Here is a 23,465-nt window from a genome sequence, read left to right as displayed (position 1 = left end):
TAACTTAAATAGTTATATCAAATGAAAATTCTAACAAATTTATTTTAGAGATATGCGTCTTTTTTTCTTATAATTAAGGGGTTACACCACTTTGAAATTTTTAAAAAATCAGAAAAAATTTTTTTTGCTTAAAGTACACCTTATAGGCATAAAGATGATATGCTATATGGACCCGGCGTAGCTGATTACAGGTAATTTTTAATTTAATCATTGTTAATCACGACCAAGCTGTTAAGAAAACTTTAAACGCGTTTTTCACAAAATTACATTTGGAAAATCGGTGGGAACTCTAGCTGCCAAAAATTTCAATCGATCCTCTTAGTTTTTTTTTAATTTTGTTGCAGAAACTAATGCTTTTTTTTATCTAGCTCAATTCTGGACCGAGTTATAGTGCCCACCGCACGGCAATCCGTTTTTGAAGCACTCCGCTATATCATCTGTCAGACCGACATTTTTGAAAAAAATACAAAAACAAATATTTTTTTTAGTTTCAGAGTAGTATAATACCCTACTGTATTTTAATTTTCTTGAAAAAAATTTCTATTCTTCAATAAAAATTGTTGAAAAAGCGTATTAAAATAATGTAGGGTCAGTTAGGGTAAATAGGGACAAAATCCCTATTTTTCACAAATTACGTAAGTTTCTTCCATTAAAATGTAATATTTGCGGGGTTATTTTTTCTAAGTTGTTATTTACATTCCCAGCATCAATTGTATGCAACAAAATAAATTTAAATAAGCTTTAAACGCATGAAACTGACTATTCTTATTTACCCCAAGATTTAGAAAATTTCATAAAATTTGGGGTAAATAGGGACAGCATAGTTTATAAGAAAGGTTTAAGAAAAAAGTTTCCTTAAGTATATTACTGTAATAAATGATGAAAAAACTTGAAAAAAATTTGTAATATGACGGACGAACTTAAAAATTTTCTTATAAATTGATTAAATTTGCTTAGTTTATGTCTAATTTTATCTTTTTTTTTTATTACAGTATTTTGTCTTGCATTTGAAAAAAACGGACTTAAAAATCATACCAAATTTTTTTCTTATTCCTTATGACTCCTATAACAGAAGTTCACTTGAATTTTTGTTATAAGAGTCATAAGGAATAAGACAAAAAATTTGTATGATTTTTAAGTCTGTTTTCTTTGAAATGCTCGACAAAATACTGAAACAGTTTGACTTCGATTTTCAAGTTTTTATGCATTGAGCGATAACTTTTTTTATCTTGCTTCCAATTGTCAAGATAAAAGCTTAGTAATACTCAGAACCTCTTTTAGGTGATCTGAGGTTAAAATATTGACGTTGAACTTAATTTTAAAACTGTAAATTAAGCTCCAACAACTCCTGTCCCCATTTACCTCAACTGACCCTAAACAAATAATTTTGCATTTTTTTTATTCATTAATGTTGATTCTCTTTAATAATCTAGTCCATGCAAACTTTTAGACATCACCTGCCTAAGAGTATGCATGCAAATGATTTTTCTTCAAAAATATTTAATTTACGAAAAGAATATGATAAAATTTCTACTTTTAACATAGTATATCCATTATTAGAGATATTTTACTATAATTTGGTCATTTATTTGTGAAATTTTACTTTCAAGTTTAAAATTAATTCGAAAAAGAAAATTAAGTGCGTATTTTTAAGACTCTTCACCCTAATTACGTAGAAATTAAGTAGCTCTTTTTACAGTAAAGTTCATCACGTGCTTGTTATATACTATATACATAAGTTATTACTATATATATGTATGTATGTATGTATGTATGTATATGAACTGTTAACTAGATGCTTTGTCATCGTTTTCCAGCTAATCCCACTTTTTCTTGCAATATTACGTGACACTTCTTGATACGTAGTTGTTTAAAATAAGTATTTCAAAATGTCACACGTTAAAAAGTATTGCCCTATAGTTGCCAGTACTTTGTTACCAAACATTGGTGGATGGGCTGGTAGTTACATAACTAGAAAAAATCTTAATCCCTGGTATGAGGTAAAAAAAAGTATTATTTCATTTATTCATTGGTCAAAAATGTACATTTTTGAATGGGTACATGGGGATGTTTTTTTCATTTTTTATAATTTTATACATTATAAAAAAAAGTTATAAATTTTAAATTTGATTTAAAAAAAATAAGAAATAATAGGTTATTTACAAATGCATATTTGTAAAAAGCAATTTTTAATGTTATTTATATAATTGTAGAAGTGTTCTTAACATTTTAATTACAGAGTAAAAAAATTAACGTCAGTCGATGTAAAATAGCATGTTTTCGTAAACTTTAGTTTTTTCATAAACAATATATAGAAATGTAAATTCTTTTAAATGCATTTGTTTATTATACAAATCTAAAGAATCTTACATTATTCCATAGAAAATTTAGTTTTAAAGATTTGTGGCCATTGATTCAAGATATAATCGGTTGAAAACTGTTTGAGACAGGGCTAAAGCACAATAAGTTCGCGAAAGTCGTTTTCGATCGCGAAGGGATAAAGATATATTTATGTCCTTTTCTATTTCATACTTCATGTTCTCAAACTATACTCTGTCCATCGAGAGTATTTGCCCTCGGAAAACGACCAGTTTTCGTCATTTTCGCGCAGAACATCATAAAAGTGAAAGAGTTGGCGGAGTTTTCAAATAAGAACCGCCTTTTTTGAAAAAAAAATGTTAATTTGAGTCTTGGTTTGAACATATGGTTTAAATTGTCACATATCCAATCCCCAATCATCCAAACCTTCACAAGGTAACGACACTGTAGAATAAAAAATTAGAAATTTGTCAATATTATAGATAATTAATTATGAACACTATTTTCGGAATCTGTAAATTCTGACGATTCCAATGATACGTAACTGTTTTTGGTAAAAATGAAAATTAGAAGTCCTAAGTGTATTATGTATATATAGTTACATATTTACAAATTAACTAAATTATTATATTAAAATTATAAACGGATTATATTATAACACTATACTGTTGAAATCGTAATAAAATGTAGATTTCAAAAATAATATTATAAACTTTGTAAGATCAAAATTTTAAAAGTTTGTACTTTTTATAAAGTCATTACCACTTGAAAGTCCCTTTTAGGTATACAGATCATAAATTACCCTTTGACTCGTGAGGGCCTAAGGCCGAGCGGAAATGTATAAGATGGAAAAGATTGTCATTGGTTATTTTTCTGATGAAAAAAAGTGGTGAAACGCCATTTTTAAGTTTTTCAACGCCCTTAAAGAAAAAAACTGCGCGACAGAGGGCAAACTCTCGATGGACAGAGTATAGTTTCTCGAATGCTATTCTGCGTATTTACGAATTCTCCCGCTTTGAAAAATATGGTTTCGAGAAAATTGCCTCCATATAGTAATTATCAGTTTTACAGTCTTATTATATATATTTTTTTCAATTTCTTTTTTAATTTCGATTGAAAATTTAGACAAGACCACTTAAAAGACAAAAAAAATTTGTTTACTTTAATTATTTAAATTTGAAATATGAATTTAGCCAAATGTAACTACATTCTTATAAGAATCAAATTGAAATTTAATTGTCAATGTTATTACCTTTAAGAAGAAATTTTTTATATTTTATAGTATTTTTATCACCTTTGAACACTATTTTCATGATGAGTTGAATGTTATCCCTATAAAGTCGCAGTATAAGAAAAATATAGTATTCACTTCATAAATGAACAGTAATTACATTACATAAATTAAGATTGAAGGAGTCCAACTTTCAATTAATTATAATTTATATTGGTCTCAAAACACATTTATTAATTAAAAATGTACTAATCCAGAATACTTCATATAGCGCTCGTTGAATGCGGAATTACGTTAGCTTTCAATTGGTACCTTCAGGATTGCAATAACTTTATTTATTTGTGAAATATTTCATTTTTTATTAACATTAATTAATTAATTAATTAATATCTCGTAAATAACAAAAAAGGATATCTCAATATTTTTTTGGTGGAAATATACATTTTTATCATTAAAAAAAAAATAAATAAAAAAAAAGTTTAAATTTTTCAAAAAAATTCAACCCCCTCCCTCTTCTTCAATTTTTGAAAAATCCTAACAATACTTCGTGGTTAAAGTACTCACCCCTAGCACTAAACTATGTGCAAGTTACAACCCGATCCGATCAACTTTTTTTTTCACTTATTTCGCTACAAGAATTTTACCCTATATCTACTCTTTCATTGAAGAAAATGTTATTTAATTTAATGTTGCAGTCGCTAAAAAAACCTACTTGGACTCCACCAAAATGGCTGTTTGGACCAGCTTGGACTAGTATTTATTGCTCCATAGGTTATGCGTCATATCTCGTTTACAGAGATGGAGATGGCTTTCAAGGAGCAGCTTTACCCTTGTCCATTTACGGGTGTAACCTAGCACTGAATTGGTCTTGGACACCAATTTTCTTCGGAGCCCACAAAATTAGATGGGTGAATATTTTCTTCCTTTTTGTCAAAATTACATTTCTCCTGTACAATTATACTAATATGTAAAAATGATTTTAGGCCTTGTATGAGATTATTATTCTCTGGGGATCAACGGCTGCAATGGGTGTTGCATTTTACAAAATCAATCCAATTGCCGGCTATTTGGTTATTCCATATTTTGTATGGAATTCGTTTGCAGCAGCTCTTAATTATGTGATAGACAGAGAAAACAATGAATCCTCCACTACATCAAGTGAGAAGGAAAAATAATTTAACCAACCTTGTAGACATATTAGTTTTTTATAATTATTGTTTATTGTTGCGTAAATGTTGTTTTATATTCTACATTTTTGTTAACACATTGTCTGGAGATTTTACATTGCACGCCTTTAATAAACAATGAGTTTCTGCTTAAGGTAAATCTCCCGTTAGTATACGTATCCAGTAAGAAGACTTGAATTTAATAAAATCAAACTATTGAATATTCTTCAAAATTAACAATTTTTGTATTTAATTCAATTCGGAAAATTTACTCAATTTCCAAAATTAAAAATTGTAAAGAACATGGAAAACAAATAAATTTATTACTGTTCTTTCAGTATTTCGAATAATTTTCCTTTTCAAAATGTTTCCTTATGTTAAACTTCAAATAGGAGATTTTTAAATCCGCTAAAGGGAATACATTTCGGACGTTTTTTAATTACAAGCAGCTCCTTATAAAATCGTTGACGTTTACAATTTTTTATTTTTAATGTGGAATTGATGTAATATTTGTAAAATTTCTTTCAATGTCATAAGCGAAATAGTGTTAGTTGCTAATTCTGTTATAGAGAATAGAGAAAAGCCGGGTAGCCACAGAAATTAAATTAAAAACCAAAAATAATCTTCTTAAAAAAACTCTGTCTATTCTAAACGTTTTACTACAGGCTAGATCTGTAATATTCAATAAATAATAAGAATGTACTTTCGGAAAGTTGTAAATTTTAAGAGCAGAGCAGAAAGAACGTATTTTGGAGACTTTTTTGGAAACTAAACTATACATGTTTTGTGCAGTTCTTATTTTCTGAAAACGCCACGAAACTTTATATTCTGCTCTTAAAAGTAACATGACATCCAATGTACCTAAAAAAATAAAGTCTAAGGCTATCCGATTTTCCTCTAATCTTAGATTTTCTTCAATTTCATTTTATTAGTTTTCAGTTTGATTTTTAAAAAATTCAGGTTGTGAATTTACTTCTACATTTACGTGATTGTAGCGAGAAAATCGATTCTTTTCATTCTTCGCAAAAGGGAATTAAAAGGAATATGTATATTTTTACAGAATTTAACTTATTTTCTATAGTACTTATTTTTTATTCTATACGCAGAATCATAAAGAAAAAAAAATTTTCCGGATTAGATGTAATTAATTTTTTTTAATCACATAATATTCCAGCCTTGTTAACCGGGTGTTTTTTATCATCATTAATAGGAAATAAAATAAAGGTCAGTCTCGTTACATCACGAGTACATTACAGTATACAGGTAATTACAGTTAGGTAACAATAATTAATTGTTAAATCATACAAGCCAACGTGAATAAATAATAATTATTCATGATAATTGATTTACAAATACTTTCTACTCTAAATGTATGGAACAAATGAAACTTATAAACTGTAAAATTCTGATAAATTTTAGTTAAAAATATGCAAAATTTCAGTATTTTCCATTGTACATAACATTGATGCCTTCAATTAATGTTAATTAAAGTAGCGCATTTAGTATACTTTTGAAAATCAAATAATTCAGGACATTACCTGACTCATTATAGTCAAATCAAATAATTTAACAAATAATAATCAATTCTTTAAAAATTCTTCTTCACTTATAAGTAATTTCTTATAAGGTAAAAGATTTCTATAGGGTCTGGAAAGAACACTGCATCATATTGTGGATTTGCACTTGTGCTACGTTGGGTCGGTTGCGTAAATGAAACCTTGCTGCTGTAAAACGTATAATCGTTTTTCGACAGCATCTTTATCTGTAAAAAATTACGATTCTTTTAATGTTGATACTATATTTAGGTGGAAAATAATAGAAAAAAAAATTTAACCCCAACAAAAACATCTTAGATGCAAAACCTTCCGCCAAGTAAAAATTATCTCTGAAAAAACTGTTCAAGCAATATGTAAAATGAAATTATGCCAAGTAAAATATATGACTACGTAAAAAAATAATTCTTTAATGTAATTTATTAAATTTACAAATGAATAATATGTTTTACGTTTTTTAAATATGTGTGTAACACATAAAACAGGAAAAGTAAAAAAGTATATATCTATCTAACCCAAGGAAATAAATGTTAACAGTGTAAAATTCGTTCATATTTACATCTACTGCATAAGAAATATTAGTCATATATTTTACTTGGCAGACTTTCATTTCATAAATTGTTTGAACAGTTTTTTTAAAGATAATTTTTACTTGGTGCAAGTTTTTGCATCTAAGATGTGTTTGTTCAGGCCTGGCCTGGCTAAATATCAAAAAATGATTTTTTCTAACACACGCACCGAAAGTACACCATTTCTTACCTGTAAAGGGGGAGAAAAGTATGTCTTTCCCGGCGAGCGGGAGGGAAAGTTACTTTCCCTCCCGCTGACGTCACTGACAGGGAGGGAATGTTACTTTCCCTCCTCGTAACGTCAATTTTTATTTCTGTTGTTTATAGAACATTAAGAAGAACAAGAACAGTATATTATTGAATTTACTGTCAAACTATCGATTCGAAATATCGAGTTTAAGTTTAATGTTGATATTTCGATATATCGAATCAAAGAACCCCGCACCATTTACATGGGAATTTGGGGTACGGTGAAATTTTCTGCAACTTTGAACTTTTGTAGTTTTTGACCTCCTGAACAAAAAATTTAAATGGCAAAATTCCAAAAAATGGACAGATTTTTTAAAAATTGAGTTTTAAGTTTAAAAAATAGTGTTAAAAGCGAAAAAAATTCAAAAATGAGTAAAACCAAAAGAACTAAACAAACTTTCTTAAAACTCGTTAAAAAAAATAATTTTTAAACTTTTTTTCGCCAGTCTGCATCCGCTATTTTGGATTTTGAAAAATTATCATCGAATTCATAATCAGCGACCCCGAAAACCCCCGAGTAACGAGATTTAAGGGAATTCAATGTATTTAAAAAAATCGTCGGACATTTTGGATTTTCAAAAATTCACATCAAATTCGTAATCAGCGTCCCCGAAAACCCCCGAGTAGCGAGTTTTAAGAAAGTTTGTTTAGTTCTTTTGGTTTTACTCATTTTTGAATTTTTTTCGCTTTTAACACTATTTTTTAAACTTAAAGCTCAATTTTTAAAAAATCTGTCCATTTTTTGGAATTTTGCCATTTAAATTTTTTGTTCAGGAGGTCAAAAACTACAAAAGTTCAAAGTTGCAGAAAATTTCATCGGACCCCAAATTCCCATGTAAATGGTGCGGGGTTCTTTAAAATCGATAATCACGTAAACAATAGTGTACACTTTCTCCGCTTGGTGTCTCTGTACGTTTGTTGTCATTCTGTCAATTCTGTTGATCAGTAATAACATAATTTAATCTCAATGTAGTCGACTTATTATAAAAGTTATATTTTTCGCTAAAATTTAATAATAAAATACCGTTTTTAGAAAAATTAACATTCTTTATTTTTAATCTATGTACTTTCGGTATGTGTGTTAGAAAAAATAGTATGTGCAACTCGGGAGGAAAATGATTTCCGTCTCGTGTATTTGCAGAAATCAACCATTTTCCTCCCTAGATGCACAATATACTATTTTTTGTAAAAAAAATTAAAAATTTCGAAAAATATTTAATTAATCAAAATTCTTTCGAACATATATCGAGATTTTTACCCAACAAACACTATTACTGAGTATTAGAAAAATCGGTCCAGTAGTATTTTCTCTAGACATGGCTAAATCTCAAAAAATCAACAAATTTTCAGTTTTTTGAGTATAATTTTCTAAAGTATCGAATGTTTAAAAAAAATTTAAACCAAACTTTCTTTTTTTACTCGACAAAAAAAATTTGAACAAAATATATAGAAAACCGCTCGATATCCAATTTATAATATAATTTAATTTGAGAATATATATTCGCTGTTTTTATTTGACGGCGATTCACTATTGCGAATCTTGATTTCACAATTCTAACAAAACCATTACATTTCTGAACAAATTTTAGATTGATTTATAAATAAAAAAAACTTTTAATTGATAAATTACAGTCCAATATGAAGTCAATCAGAAAGAGCTGTGTTATACAAATAACTAAAATGTCTTTTAATGTCATGAATATGAAATTTATATTATAATCCCCTACTATTTAATTTAACATGACTTTTATTTTTTAAAATAATAAATTATTTATTAATAATTATTAATTCTTTAACTTCCGAGTAGAAAATATTTGAATGGGTTACGTAACAAAACCAATAACATTCGGACAAATGTTGTTTATGTTATTGCAAATGATTTTACGCGTAAGAAATAAAATAATTATTGCCAATATATGATTTACTATTAGCAAGCCGTTTTCAAGTTATGGAATTTTAAAAATTGGAAAATTTTCATGACTTTTAATTTTTGAATGCTCATAACTTCCTTAAAAATGCATCAATTTAAAAAGTCTTTTAAATCTTATTAAAATACATTTTTTTTAACTTTGTATATTTTACCCAATAAACGAAAAAAACCATAAATTTTGGGACTTTTTTATGGTTTTCACCATAAAAATCACATTTTTGGGTATTGTCACTATGCTTTTCGTTATCAGCGCATCAAAATACATAAAAGTAAAAAGTATAAAAAAAACTAAAAATATTTTTAAAAAATTAAAAATTAAAAATTTGTTGAAAAATTCCGAAAATATTGTAAAAATTGTTTGCCCATTATCGGGCTAGGCTTAAAAGTTTCGTAAAAAGTAGTTTTTTTGAAAAAATTTTGAAAAAAATCGATCAGTACGTCAAATGAGAAAAATGACTTTTTATCATTAAAACTCAAAAATTCGATAGTAATATCGTTTAAAAAAATTTTTCGATTTTTTTGTTGAAAAGTAAGTTTAATAACACACATATTGAAAAAAAGACTTTTTAAATTGATGCATTTTTAAGGAAGTTATGAGCATTCAAAAATTAAAAGTCATTAAAATTCTCCAATTTTTAAAATTCCATAACTTGAAAACGGCTTGCTAAAAAAATTTGATAAAATTCATGGAAGCTAGTCTCAATTAGTACTAAAAGAAAAAAAAATCGGAGATGCAATTGCAGATGGACTTACACTTTGGCGTGGAATACATCATATATATTTTTTGTATTTATTTAATTTAATTAGCTAACTACTTTTTGTATTTTTGTTTTTGTTATTACTCTTCGTCTCATATTAATTTAATTTAAATTCTTTGTATTTTTGTTTTTAATTTTATAATTTTTTTGTATTATTAGAATATCTGAAGAGGAAATCAGTGTGATTTCAAAATGTTAGAGAAAATTTTATTAAAATTCACTTGTCCGAATGTTATCGTTTTTGTTAAGTAACCCATTCAAAGTTATTTATAACTCTACTAAGTAAAGAAAAGTTCTTTCACTTACATTTGATGAGAAGAGCTCGGTCTTGGACATGACTGACGTGTTGTGACAGAGAATGTAATAATATTTGCGCGGTATGATATCTTTGAAAACATTCGGCAGGATTTCCGAATAATTCGTCCAACGCTGCCGATTGGCACTGAAATAACATATTAATTTTATAAAAATTCATACAAAAGTTTTTATTATTATCAATGTTATTACTACCATTTGAATAGCATGATTATATAGTATTTTGTCTGCAGTTGCCCCAGTTTGACGTAAAATACCGGCGCTGTTCAATTGTTTACACTCAGCCAAACATGATCTAAACTTTTCATTCATTGTACTGACAACTGAAATAAAACAATAAAATTGGTAACACATGTCAAGAAACAAATTATAGTTTTACGTATCAATAAACTTTGAAAGTATTCTTCGCCCACTTCGTAAACAAGTTTGCAGTGGAAAATTACCTTCTTTAACGTTGGCCGTTGGCTGTAATCTGCCTGCTTTGAGCTGTTGTGTCGCGAGACTTAATCCAGAGCTGAGCCACTGAAGTGCTCTAACCAAGAGAATAACTTGTTCGGCCCTTCTTCGAGTAGCAGCATTGCTCGCTTGTTCAATAGCACCCAAAGGTGCTCCCAAGGGACCAGCTCTAGTTCGCGCAACTTCGCAGACACATTCACATAGTGCAACGACAAAATTGAGCTTCGCTAGAATTTCATTGTGATCCCTTTCAAGAAGAGTTTCCTCTGGTAATTCAGGAGCAAAAAATGTTAGCAGCCTATCGTCTGTCGTTCCTTGATTAAGTTCAGGAAAGAAACTCTGAAAATTGCCTGCCTCTGAAAATACAAATCAAACGTTTAGTTGTTGTTAATCCAATTACTAGAAACTTTTCTAACATTTTTTTCGTGTCAGCAATTAGACCTAAGACAAATTAATATGGCGATTGAATATCAAACAATCTGTTACCAAAAAAAAAAAAAAATACTTTAGGTATTATTTTTTATTCAAAACTATCTTGGAGACTGTACGTTCTCTACATAACATAACATGTCATATCCAAATTTTTAATTCAAAAGATCTTTTTTTAATTTTTTTTTTAAAGAAAATAACAAATTGTTTGAGAATATATTTTGTCAAATACAGGCAAACTTCTCTATGGTAGACTAAGCCTATGTAGGGGTATATCGGTGAGAGTAATGATTTTGTGAGTGCAAGAAAAACTTTTGAGAAAAAAAAGTCTTAAAAATAAATGTACAAAACCTCTTAATAAAATAAATAGTAGAAGAGTTATATTTAATATTACCTGAAATTTCAGGCAATGTGACTGCCCTAGTTCCAAAGGGTATGACAGGTGAATGTCGTAGAGTGTTGTTGTTGTCTTGTAGAGCTTTCGCAGTAGGAGAACCCAGCACTGCTAAAGGTCCAGTAAGAAGAGGTGACGAGGCGCTGTTATTTCCAGAAGATCTTCTTAACGGTGAAGTTCCAGTAGAGTTGAGAGAATGCCTCGCAACTGGACTCACTTGCCAAGTGTTGGGAGGTGGAGGTGTTTCACTCAACCTGAAAAGAGAAAAAAAGATATTACAAATATCCCAAAAAGTTGACTAATCATTTCCAAGGCTCTAGATACAAAACCTTCTTCCTGGAGGAGTGCCAATGACAAACTGTACACTGGGTGGACTTAGAGAGCCAATGTCAGGAGCGTGAGTTCTGTGGGAATCGACGCTGCATTTCATGCTGATTGGCTGAGATCGAGGAATAACATTGTTGCTTGATCTGCCAGAAGCTGATGGAGATGATGGCTGAGCAGCACTTCTCTGTGTAGGTACTGGAATAGGCTCTGAAATTGGCAGGAAACAAGGTCGAGGAGGACTGACTGCTTCGCGACTGCTTTGCTTGGTATATCTGTTGAAAAATTATTTCAAAAATTATACTCAAATATAACATAAACTACTAATGTGAAATGTTTCTTGATTTAAATACTTGATTAGTTGTGGATTGGGATTGTTGTCAGCGTCACTACTCAGGTCGCTCGGCACAAGGACAAAGTCATCTTCAGGACTGGAGCATGGGCTATTTGTCTCAGGTCCTGATCTTAAGACAACTCTTTCTGGAACTGTCAAAATTCCAGGTGATGCTGGTAGTTCAACTGGAATTGGGCTTTGATTTTCTCGAGGTCCTTGTAAGAACGAGTGATTGAAAAACTCATCGAAAGACATGCGATCCCTTGCATTTCGTCTCAAGAGACCCAGCAGTAGATTAGATAACTCGGGAGATGTTCCAGCTGGAATTCTGTTAAATGAACGTTGTAATGTAGGAAATGAAAACTTTGATAAAAATTTTCAAAGCTGTTTGCTTACTTTGGACCTAAATTGGCATTCTTCTCGTAATAAAGTTTTAGCGCCTGAGGTGTGTGGGCCTGAAAAGGAGCTTTACCCGTCAGACATTGAAAAACGATTGTTCCAAGTGACCACAGGTCTGCCTTTGCATCATATTGTAAAGACATAATGACTTCCGGTGCCATGTACATCGGAGAACCACAAAGAGTCGCAGCCATCACTCCATCTTGTAAGAATCTCGCGAATCCAAAGTCCGCTACAATGAGAATAATATTAACTTACGAGTTTTCAGAATTTTATGTGGAAGTCTTGAAAAATATTATTTACCTATTTTTAGTGTTATTTGATGAGGTTGAGGACAAGCTTTTCCACAATTATGACTAAGAAGAATATTTTGCGGTTTAAGATCTCTGTGAACTACACCTTTAGCATGTAAAGCTTTCATTGCACCAGTTAATTGCTTGAGAAATACTCTAATGGTATCCTCTGATAAAGTCCCTTTAGCTGTTTTAAAAAACGAATAAAATTTTTATTTTTTGTCAGAAAAATCTTTAAGAATTCGAAATTTTGTAACTTACAGCCTAGATAATCAGCCAGGTCTCCGCCATTGCAAAACTCCATAACTAGGAAGACATTGTGATGAGATTCCTGCAAGAGAAAGAAAAATAGTAAACGAAAACTAGAGTAAATTGTAAAATTGTAAATTTATTATCTTTAAAAAATTATTAAATATTTTTAAAAAATTTCAATAAATGTTGAGTAAATGTCAGTCACATACCTTACAGTCTAATAAAGCAACAACATTTTCATGATGTAACTCCGTCAACTCCTGCAATCAAAAAAAAATCATTAGAACTTTTTTCATTATAAAATCTTACTTATTTAGCTGGGAATTTGAAATTTAATTGTTGAGTTACATAGAAAAAAGTTTATTTTGATAGCTGTGAAAAGTTAATCCTCATGAAGATTTTTTAATCAATTTATGGAAACTTATTTAGGATTATGACAATTTTAAAAAAGGTGTTAAAGTTGTAGTTTCTGGGCGTTTGCAAAGATACATTTCTAACATCAATAACTTTGCAGTATTTTATAATAAAAGGTGAAATAATAGGTCAATTTATTCGTTCTTAAATACTCTCTAAGTTGGTAACGATAATTTTAAAGTTACCTAAAGATTTTTAACTAAATAATGAAATAAAGTCAGGTTTTTCAAAACTTTTCAATTTTAAAATGTTAATAACTCTGGATAAAATGACAATGGAATTAGCTAAAAATTGGTTTACAGCTTAAAGATAACATTCTTTATGGAAGTACGTAGGGGTTTTTTTTTATCAAAAACTTTTTTTTTATTAACAATTTTGTACAGAATTTTTACCAAAAAACTCGAAATTTTGATCAAACACGTGCCATTTTCACAAAAATCGGTTTTTTCAAAATCACCTACGTACTTCTATAGATTTTAAGTTGTAAATTAAGAAAAAATTTAGTTTTTTGTTTTAAGTCAAAAACTGAAAAAGATTTTCTACTGGCCGTACACCTCTGCATAAAAAAAGGATTTTTATTAAAGATCCACTGGCAGCGCCGCCATTTTAATTTTTTTACATTTTGAAAATAATTTCAATTTATTTTTATAAAATAATTTTTTTTTAATAAAAATAATTTTTAGTTCTTGACAAAAAATCTTAAAAATGGGCCTGATTTTCGGTCTTCACAGTGGCCCGTGTGGAAATCTTCCCAAAGTCGCCCAAAGTGAGACTGGGCGCCAATCTGGGCCCAACTTGGCTTCCCAAAGTTTGAAAAATGAAGAAATAAAAGAATTAAGTTAATTAAATTATTATTTAAATAATATGCTGAACAAATATACAAAACAGCGCAACTGTGAAAAACTCAACAAAATTTTTGTTTTTCATTGTACTTATGCAAAGTTTAGGTCAACCCAACCTGGCCCCAACTGGGATTTCCCAAAGTATTCCCAAACTGAAATTTAATTTAATATTCTGTTATAAATAAATAAATAAAACTTGAGAAATAATAAAACTAGTTAATTATATTTAATTTATATGCCGTTTGGAGATTTTTCCAAAAGCCAATATGGGCAAAATTCTCATAATTATTTATTCTCAATAATTTATTTCCTATTTTTATTCAATTTATTAATAATAATTGCACATAATTTTCTAATTTAATAAATTATTTAAACAAACTAAAACTGTTAACAAAATTTTGACTTCAACGACAACTAAACTTTGGTACTTATTAATCCAAATTATTACTGGTAAAAATGTTAAATTAAAATAAATGAAATTAAATATGTGATATTTTTACTATAATAATATGATATAAATGATACTGAGAAATTAAAACTTGTCTGCAGGTACACGTCGTTAGCATAGTGGTTAGAGCGTTAATCTATAAGTCCGTAGGTCGTAGGTTCGATTCCCCTCGTGCGCAGTTTTGTTTATTTCATAGGTTTGCGTTATTTCTAGATTTTAATTTATTAGTTGTATCAAAACTTGAAAATCTAATACATACACTTAGTGTAATTGCCTATTATTTAATTTTTAAATTATATAAATATTTTTTTTACTTTTTTTACTATATACATTGTTTGTTAGTCGTCATCTTTAATACAATTTAATTTATTTAAAAGAAAAGTATATTTATTCATTTAATTTACTCTTTTGTTGTTAAATTATTTATATAATTATTAATTAACAATTGTAAATAAAAATGGAATAACTCAATCTGGCCCCAGCTGGGATTTCCCAACCTTGGGAAATGTTTAGGATTGGGGCCCAGTCGACTTTTCCACACGGGGGTCTAACTCCTTAAGAATAATTACATAGAAATTGAACCAACGGATCGTAGAAGGGCATATACGCAATGTATTTAGCATGGCCTATATGCCCTTCTACGATCCGTCGATTCAATTTATCAACAAATTTTATTTAGATACCTAATATTTCAAAATTGAATTGAAACAAATCAAGAATTGCAAAAATTTTAGCATTATAAAAAAATATGACTTTTTTAAACAAAATTTTCAATTCTAATTAATGCTAATTATTTATGAATTCAGAATTTTGTCAAAGTTTGAAGTTCAAATGGTTAAAAAAAATTTATTTTTAAATAATAAGATACTTTATAAGAAATTGAAGAATTGTTTCCTAAAAATGTTTTTAATAATTGAATTTTTAGAACTTGATAAAAGATATTTGAATTGAAACAATTGATTATTATCAAAAACTATTCATTTGAGGAAGAATTTTAGATAATTTTAAAAATAATTGATTTTTGGAAGAGAATTTTTTAATATTTAAAATTTTTAGAAATAATTGAATTTTAAGAAATTTTAAATAGAAATTTCTTTGAAATGGAATGGATTTTTTGTTTATAAATTACATACAATTATTGAATATTCAAAAAAAATTAATTAAATAATTAAACATATTTTAAATAATTGGATTTTTATGAATTTGGTTAACATTTTTAAAAATAATTAAATTAGCGATGAATTAATGAATACAAATTTTAAAAATAAAAAATAATAGAATTTCAGAAGACTTTGAATTAACATTTTTGAAAAAGTTTAATTGCTGAAGCCGTTTTTAAAAGGATTTTTATTGAAAATATTTAATTTTACTAAGAATTTTTAGATTCCAAATATGCAAAATAATTGAATTTTTGAAGAGCTAGCTACGGCTATGTATGACTCTAAACGGAAAATATATCCACAACATTATTTTTTATAATTTTTTCAAAGTTTGAAAAATTTATTTTTTGATCATTTTGATCATCATTTTTCTGAATTTTTGAAAAAAATCGGTTATTGTATTTTTTGTAATAACTTTATTCTATATATATAAATTTTAATTAATTATTGTCAAAATTATATTCCTGGCATCAATATGGCATATACATCGTATGATGAATATAAAGTTTGCATTTTATAAATATTTATAAAATTTATAGCTATTTTTATTTTAAATCAAAAAATTATAATTTTGGATTTTTTCAAAATTCAGACCTAGGACAGGGTTGCCACTCATATTGGAAAATTTTTTTCCCTGACTTTTCCCTGATTTCCAGACAGAATTTTGTCTTTTTCCCTGACCTTAAAAAAAGTCTAAAAGGTGGTAAATTATAAGAAATAATTATATTATAATAATTTTCATAGTTAAAGTTTATTATTGCATTAACATTTTGACATAAACACGTTTTGAAATATATTATTATTCAAAAAATATAAATAAAATGTCTCATATGTGCATTTAAATACGTGCATCTAGCAAATTTTTAAATTTTCCAGGACTTTTGATAAAATTTGATGAAATTCCCTGACTTTTCCCTGATTTCCCTGACCCGTGGCAACCCTGTAGGATCGACTTTAAGATGCAAAAGAAGTCGTTTTAGTCGATTTACATTCCCAAAAAAAGACGAAAAACTCAATTTTTTATTTTAATTAAATTTAATTAGTTAATAAATATTTTACTTTAAATAGCTAATGTTACTAGATATTAAATTCATTATATTAATTCCTGAATAAGAATATTATCAAGAAAATTTATTTCGATTATTTCAGAATCGAACTAAAATAAATTTTCAAAATTTTAATTAAGTAGAATTAATTTATAAAAAATATTCTTGAAGCTCAATTTTAAAAATTTTTTGAAATCGTATTTAAGCAATTTATTTGAATTAAAAGTTTTGGCAGTTTTTAGTTTCAATGATCAAACAAATTTTAGACAATAATTAAATTTTACAGAATTGAAACTTCTGTAAAATACTTTTAAAATATTTTCCAATAAATTAGATGGAAATTTTTTAGAAACAATTAAATTTTAAATTGAAATTTTTAAAAATAATTCAATTTCAAATGATTTTGAATTGAAATTTTTGATAATTTTAATTGATGATTTTTTTTTAATTTTTAAAGAATTATTGAATTTTCATAAAATTTTTAAATTGTAAAATAGTTTAAAATAACTGAATATGTGAGGAATTTCAGTAAAATTGTAAAAAATAATTCATTTAGAGAAGAATTTTAGTTAAAAATTTGTTAAATAATTGAAATTAAAAATATCTCAACAAGATCTGTGTTGTATAATAAAAAAATGTCACAACTTTTTAAAATTTGTCTTATTGAATTATTTGTCAATTTATTTATTTAATTGTTTATTTATTTTTATGTTTATTTATTTATTTTTGTTTTTCTTAAAGAATGGATTATTTTTGTGTGTAAGTTTTTTGTTTTATTAATTTATTTATTTTATTTATTGTATTCATATTATTTTTATTTTTATTTATTTTCTAATTTTTTCTTTTTCTATATATTAATTAATTTTATTTATTGATTTATATTTTGTTAATTGTTCTTGTATAATTTTGTATGTATGTATTTTTATTTATTTATTTAATATTCTGACTGCCTTTTGTATTTTTGTTTTTTAATAATCTTCGTCTCTTATTAATTTAATTTCTTTGTATTTTTGTTTGTTGTTTTTAATTTTTAATAATTTTTATAATTTTGTATTGCTAGACTCCCTGAAGAGGAAATCGGTGTGATTTCGAAACGTTGGAGAAAACTTAATTAAAATCCATTTGTCCGAATGTTATCGTTTTTACTTACCCTTTTAAATATATTCTCTCGGACGCTAAAGAATTATTAATTTAAAAAAAGTACTTTGTTTAAAAAAGTAGTAAAAAATGTAAAAAATGTCGAAAAAGTCGCCTTTTATAAAAATAAGTATAAAAAAAGTGAATAAAATCGTTCAATCCAAAGTCTGTATGATGCAATTAATCGCGTAGTTTTCTATTGTTCAATTTACTAAAGTAAAATTTAAAATGAAATAAAACAGATTTACAATATTTTATTTTATAGAATTTGTTCATTAAGTATTTAACACTGTGAAATTGAAGACATTAAATAAATTTTATTGGCTTTATTTCAAATGTGTAGAATAATTTTAAATCGAGTTTATAAAATCCACTTGTTTAAATGTAATGTGTAGGTTATTTGCGTAGAATCGTCTATCATTCAAATTTTCTCTACTTTTTAGAAAAAAGTTTGGTACTTCGAAGCCTGATAGTGTGTATATTTTTATCTTGTTTGCTTTCTACGACTCGAGTGAAAAATTGTTGCACTTGAAAAGGGAGATATATTTAACTTGAGGATAACGAGGAGAAAATCGAGAGAAATTTTTGAAAAATTTACAAACCTTCAATATTTTGATCTCTTTTCCAAGAAGATTTTGAGACTTGGCCAGACTTTTCTTGGTGATACTTTTGATAGCGACAACGAAATTAGGTTTCTGAAATGAAGAGAAAATAAAAATGAGAAAAATTCTTTAAAATGAAGCGTAAATACGTTAAATCTGCAGACACAGATCGAAGGCAAGTGCAAAGAAAAGGAAATTGGTACTCACCTTGCTATGTCTGCCTTTGTAGACAACAGCGAAGGCCCCATGACCTATCAGGTCCTTGGGATTGTATTCGTAATCGCCGACAATCTCCATAATTGAGTGTTAATGTATTTATTAGGTAGAACAGATCAAACGCGCGCGAGAATCATGAGAGACAAAGTGCAGCAATCGTACAAGTGAGATGCGAAAATTCTATTGTAATCTGAGAGTGGGATCGATATAAAGAGGAAGAAGGAAGTCATTCACTGTCAGATGGCATATAGAACAAAGTAATTTCTTCGACTTCTTGTGTTTTCTTTTTATTGTGCACTCCTGCACAAAAACACATTTCTTGGCCTACATTTTGACATTCCACATGAATCTACATATTTAATGTCACCATTTCTAATTGTCAAAATGAACAGTTCTTTGCACAAGAGCAAACACAACACACAATGAAAAACGTCAAACTCGCCAGACAAAATCAGTGCGACTTCAACTAGGGATGGGTAATTCAATTTTAAGTAGTTGTAATCGACTTCTGTATTTTAAATCTCGAATCGAATCGATCATCGATTAAGGTGAAACGTCCCAAATGTTTCATGTCAAATAGGCCGTGTTTTGACTTTTTCGGAGTAGGTTAACCGATTGCAATGAAACTTTGGAATTTTATTATATATAGTAAGACTAATCTTTAACGTAAATTGCAGCTTAAAATATTTGTTAGTTTACGAGATTTGCAATAATAACAAAAAATTTTAAACTGTTATATCTTCCGTTCTAATAATCGGATTGAGGTCTACTTTTTTTACATTGTCAAGGAAAATGAGAGGAATAAATCTCTTTCAGAACAATTTTTTATAATTTTACAACTAAAAAAATTATTAAATAATAATTGAATAAATTTCACGCGACAATCTAAAATTCAATCACTTAAACGCTAAAATAATCTTACCTTTGTTTTCTTTAATGTTCCAAAGAAATCCAATTGTAAATGCAAGTTTAACTTGGTTAATTTTAATAATTAACGAGTATAAACAATTGCGATTTCTGCTAGTTGACGTGCAGACGACATTGCGCACGCAGCATTCTCACGTAACCAATTTAGTTCACGAATCACGTCAGCTGGTTACGTGAAAATGCTGCGTGTGCAATGTCGTCTGCACGTCAACTAGCAGAAATCGCAATTGTTTATACTCGTAAATTATTAAAATTAACCAAGTTAAACTTGCATTTACGATTGGATTTCTTTGGAACATTAAAGAAAACAAAGGTAAGATTATTTTAGCGTTTAAGTGATTGAATTTTAGATTGTCGCGTGAAATTTATTCAATTATTATTTAATAATTTTTTTAGTTGTAAAATTATAAAATATTGTTCTGAAAGAGATTTTTTCCTCTCATTTTCCTTGACAATTTAAAAAAAGTAGACCTCAATCCGATTATTAGAACGGAAGATAAAGCAGTTTAAAATTTTTTGTTATTATTGCAAATCTCGTAAACTAACAAATATTTTAAGCTGCAATTTACGTTAAAGATTAGTCTTACTATATATAATAAAATTCCAAAGTTTCATTGCAATCGGTTAACCTCATAGAGATAATATAAATAGAGTGGAGATGGTCTGTATAGAGGCGTCCGTTTGATAGAAAGAGAACGCGATTTTAGCACCAGTAGGTGTCTCTCTTGCGCTGGTGCTTATTGAAGGACAGATACTGGTGTTAAATCTTTCTTCTCTTTCCAACCCATTCTGTTTATGTCAGGACACTTCCCTCTTACGCAGCCGCCTATACCTTGTCTACTCTATTTATATTATCTCTATGGTTAACCTACTCCGAAAAAGTCAAAACACGGCCTATTTGACATGAAACATTTGGGACGTTTCACCTTAATCTAGTGTTCTAGTGTTGTCATGGCAATAAGTGCGTTAGAAAAGGACAAAAAAGCATAGAGATAATATAAATAGAGTAGACAAGGTATAGGCGGCTGCGTAAGAGGGAAGTGTCCTGACATAAACAGAATGGGTTGGAAAGAGAAGAAAGATTTAACACCAGTATTTGTCCTTCAATAAGCACCAGCGCAAGAGAGACACCTACTGGTGCTAAAATCGCGTTCTCTTTCTATCAAACGGACGCCTCTATACAGACCATCTCCACTCTATTTATATTATCTCTATGCAAAAAAGTGTAGGCATATTTGGCCACGAGTGTAATGTAAACTCGTGGGCAAATGTTTTTTCATATTCGACAACTTTATATCTTTCATTAATAATTATTTTTTAAAATAGATATTTAAATCATCCCACTATGAAAATAATTTTCTAACATGGTTTCTTGGTTAGATAACTCATTCTCAACTTAAGGCGCCGTCCCATGACGTCACTATCTCTTTCGATCTCATGCTTTCCGCTTTAAGGTTGGAGTTACATGTTGATGATGTAAATGCAGAATGCAAAACCGAAAATAATGAGAGTGAAAAGGATAGTGATATATCCCTGTCCGTTTCACTCTCATATTATTTTCGGTTTTGCATTCTGTATTTACATCATCAACATGTAACTCCATCCTGAGTCCGGCGTTTCACGTTGTCATTTTTGGAATCATATTGGAGAAAGGCCTTAATACATAATTTACATAAGGCCAACGCACAATAGTTTGCGAAGAACGTTGGCCCTAATAAATTTTGACAATCCGCCATTTTTAGACATTGAACGTAAATATAACCTTGTTTTTAGATATTTTTGTTTATTTTATCATAATTTAATGGTTTATACAATAAGTTTTTAATTAAAATTAACATTAATTTAAGAAAATACAAAATGAAATTCAGTGGAAAATGACACATTTGTTTATATTCCTAAAACAACAAATAGATTTTTAAATAATTGTTAACCCGGCGAGTATGCCATACCCCGACGTACTGTTTAGAATATCGCTCTACAACTCTATTGCTTCGAGTTGCTGGAGTTAAATGTTAAAAGAAGATAGTAATGTGATGTTCGTGTTTCGAAAGTAATTTTTTAAGATATGTAGCCTGGAAATCGATTTATCTATCAAAATGTTGTTATAGAAAAAAACACGTTTATAACAATTGTTATAGATTGTTTACAAATCTAACATAATAAAATTTTAGGTTAAAATAGCGGAGTCCAAAGCAAATAACTTTTTTCCAAATTAATAGTTTTCCCTTCAAATTTATTATTTGGCGATTTTTGTGATAACGGAGTACAATCTGAAATTTCATTATTATTATTAATACTATAATTTAACGAAATTTATTAATGTAAAAATTTAAACAGAAAATTTTACAGACAGGGCATGTCATGCCCAACCTCATAGTCCGTGTAAAAATTTGACACCACTTACTCGTCGGGTTAAAAAATATTAATTTATTTAAAGTAGGGTCAGTTGAGGTAAATGGGGACAAGAGGTGTTGGAGCTTAATTTACAGTTTTAAAATTAAGTTAAACGTCAATATTTTAATCTCAGATCACATACAGAGATTCTGAGTATTGCCAATCTTTTACCTTGCCAATTAGCAGCAAGATAAAAAAAGTTATCGCTCAATGCATAAAAATTGAAAATCAAAGTCAAACAGTTTCAGTATTTTGTCGAGCATTTCAAAGAAAACAGGCTTAAAAATCATACCAAATTTTTTTCTTATTCCTTACGACTCCTATAAAAGAAATTTACTTAAATTTTTCATTTTTGTCAATTTGGTTAATAATAACAAGCAGTCCCCATTTACCCTGAGTTTTCATATTTAATAATTTGTCATTATTAACCAAATTAACAAAAATCAAAAATTCAAGTGAATTTCTGTTATAGAAATCATAAGGAATAAGATAAAATTATTGTATGATTGTTAAGTCTGTTTTTTTGCAAATGCGAGACAAAATACTGAAATAAAAAAATAAATAAAAGCAAATTTAATCAATTTATGAGGAATTTTTTAAGTTTGTCCGCCATATTACAAATTTTTTCATGTTTTTTCATCCCTTAATACTGTAATATACTTACTTAGTTCAATGCGTTTAAAGCTTATGTTATATTATAATGTAAATAACAACTTAAACAAGTTGTAAATTCAGATGTTCATTACATGAACATTTTGCTTCCTCTTTACGATCAGCAAAAAAATTTGCTTCCTCGTGGAGAAAGCATTAACATTGAAATAAACATACATAAATACTATAATAATATAAACATTTGAGAATACAAAATTTTTCAGCTAAAATGTGAATTTTAGATTTTTTAACTTTCATTAATTCTTTAAATTTCAATCAAATCTATACTTTATATATACCAATCGATTTGTCTTGATGTAAGAAATACGATTTTATTATACTATATCACCTTAAATTTTTCTATTTAAAAATTTTTGGAAAAAAGAAGATAAATTTTTTTTTTTTGGGTATTTTTTAAAATCCTTTTGTCTATTTTGAGATATTAATGTGATAAATAAGCCTACCAAATTTTACCCAAATCCATTAAAACCTGTTAAACAGGGTGTCTAACGATCAGGGAAGTCAGGGAAAAGTCAGGGAATTTCAGAAAATTTCTACAAAAATTAAAATGTTTTGTGAATTTAAAAATTTTTAAATTTAAAAAAACTTGAATGGTTTTTATTACCATTTGTTACTACCATTAGAAATTAATTTATT

At 28.1% G+C, this 23,465-nt stretch overlaps 3 protein-coding genes across 6 annotated transcripts in view; 2 read left to right on the top strand and 1 right to left on the bottom strand.

The window, feature by feature from the left end:
- Positions 1 to 1,792: 1,792 nt before the first annotated feature.
- Positions 1,793 to 5,056, top strand: LOC127281071 (translocator protein). Its single transcript, XM_051304564.1, has 3 exons — positions 1,793 to 2,000; positions 4,246 to 4,458; positions 4,534 to 5,056. Exons 1-3 carry the CDS (start codon positions 1,890 to 1,892, stop codon positions 4,723 to 4,725), a joined length of 516 nt encoding a protein of 171 aa, XP_051160521.1. The 5' UTR covers positions 1,793 to 1,889; the 3' UTR covers positions 4,726 to 5,056.
- Positions 4,748 to 19,302, bottom strand: LOC127281068 (serine/threonine-protein kinase unc-51). Its single transcript, XM_051304556.1, has 13 exons — positions 18,828 to 19,302; positions 18,621 to 18,713; positions 13,181 to 13,231; positions 12,981 to 13,050; positions 12,730 to 12,906; positions 12,424 to 12,658; positions 12,047 to 12,355; positions 11,699 to 11,968; positions 11,370 to 11,623; positions 10,534 to 10,902; positions 10,286 to 10,413; positions 10,082 to 10,217; positions 4,748 to 6,478 (listed from the first exon to the last, which is right to left on the bottom strand). Exons 1-13 carry the CDS (start codon positions 18,915 to 18,917, stop codon positions 6,405 to 6,407), a joined length of 2,256 nt encoding a protein of 751 aa, XP_051160513.1. The 5' UTR covers positions 18,918 to 19,302; the 3' UTR covers positions 4,748 to 6,404.
- Positions 19,303 to 21,351: 2,049 nt separating this feature from the next.
- Positions 21,352 to 23,465, top strand: part of LOC127281069 (antichymotrypsin-2-like) — a 66,938-nt gene continuing 64,824 nt past the window's right edge. Inside the window, exon 1 of one of the 4 annotated variants that reach the window (XM_051304562.1) lies at positions 21,352 to 21,514. The gene's annotated coding sequence lies outside the window, so the exon portion shown is untranslated. The other 3 variants (XM_051304559.1, XM_051304560.1, XM_051304558.1) reach the window with 3 other exon arrangements.

The sequence above is a fragment of the Leptopilina boulardi genome, unplaced genomic scaffold (assembly GCF_019393585.1).
Source record: "Leptopilina boulardi isolate dan_hultmark-lab unplaced genomic scaffold, ZJU_Lbou_2.1 LbouV2_262, whole genome shotgun sequence".
NCBI classification, from domain to species: domain Eukaryota; kingdom Metazoa; phylum Arthropoda; class Insecta; order Hymenoptera; family Figitidae; genus Leptopilina; species Leptopilina boulardi.
This window is presented reverse-complemented; position numbering and strand designations above follow the sequence as displayed.

What these genes read in the sequence shown, in the direction of transcription:
- LOC127281071 (XM_051304564.1), top strand. Translation starts at nt 1,890, where the DNA reads ATGTCACACGTTAAAAAGTATTGCCCTATAGTTGCCAGTACTTTGTTA. An exon ending in ATCTTAATCCCTGGTATGAG is followed by an intron (nt 2,001 to 4,245) that starts GTAAAAAAAAGT and finishes TTAATGTTGCAG; the next exon opens with TCGCTAAAAAAACCTACTTG. An exon ending in GAGCCCACAAAATTAGATGG is followed by an intron (nt 4,459 to 4,533) that starts GTGAATATTTTC and finishes AAATGATTTTAG; the next exon opens with GCCTTGTATGAGATTATTAT.
- LOC127281068 (XM_051304556.1), bottom strand. Translation starts at nt 18,917, where the DNA reads ATGGAGATTGTCGGCGATTACGAATACAATCCCAAGGACCTGATAGGT. An exon ending in CCTGGCTGATTATCTAGGCT is followed by an intron (nt 12,907 to 12,980) that starts GTAAGTTACAAA and finishes TTTTTAAAACAG; the next exon opens with CTAAAGGGACTTTATCAGAG. An exon ending in GGCACTCCTCCAGGAAGAAG is followed by an intron (nt 11,624 to 11,698) that starts GTTTTGTATCTA and finishes TTCTCTTTTCAG; the next exon opens with GTTGAGTGAAACACCTCCAC.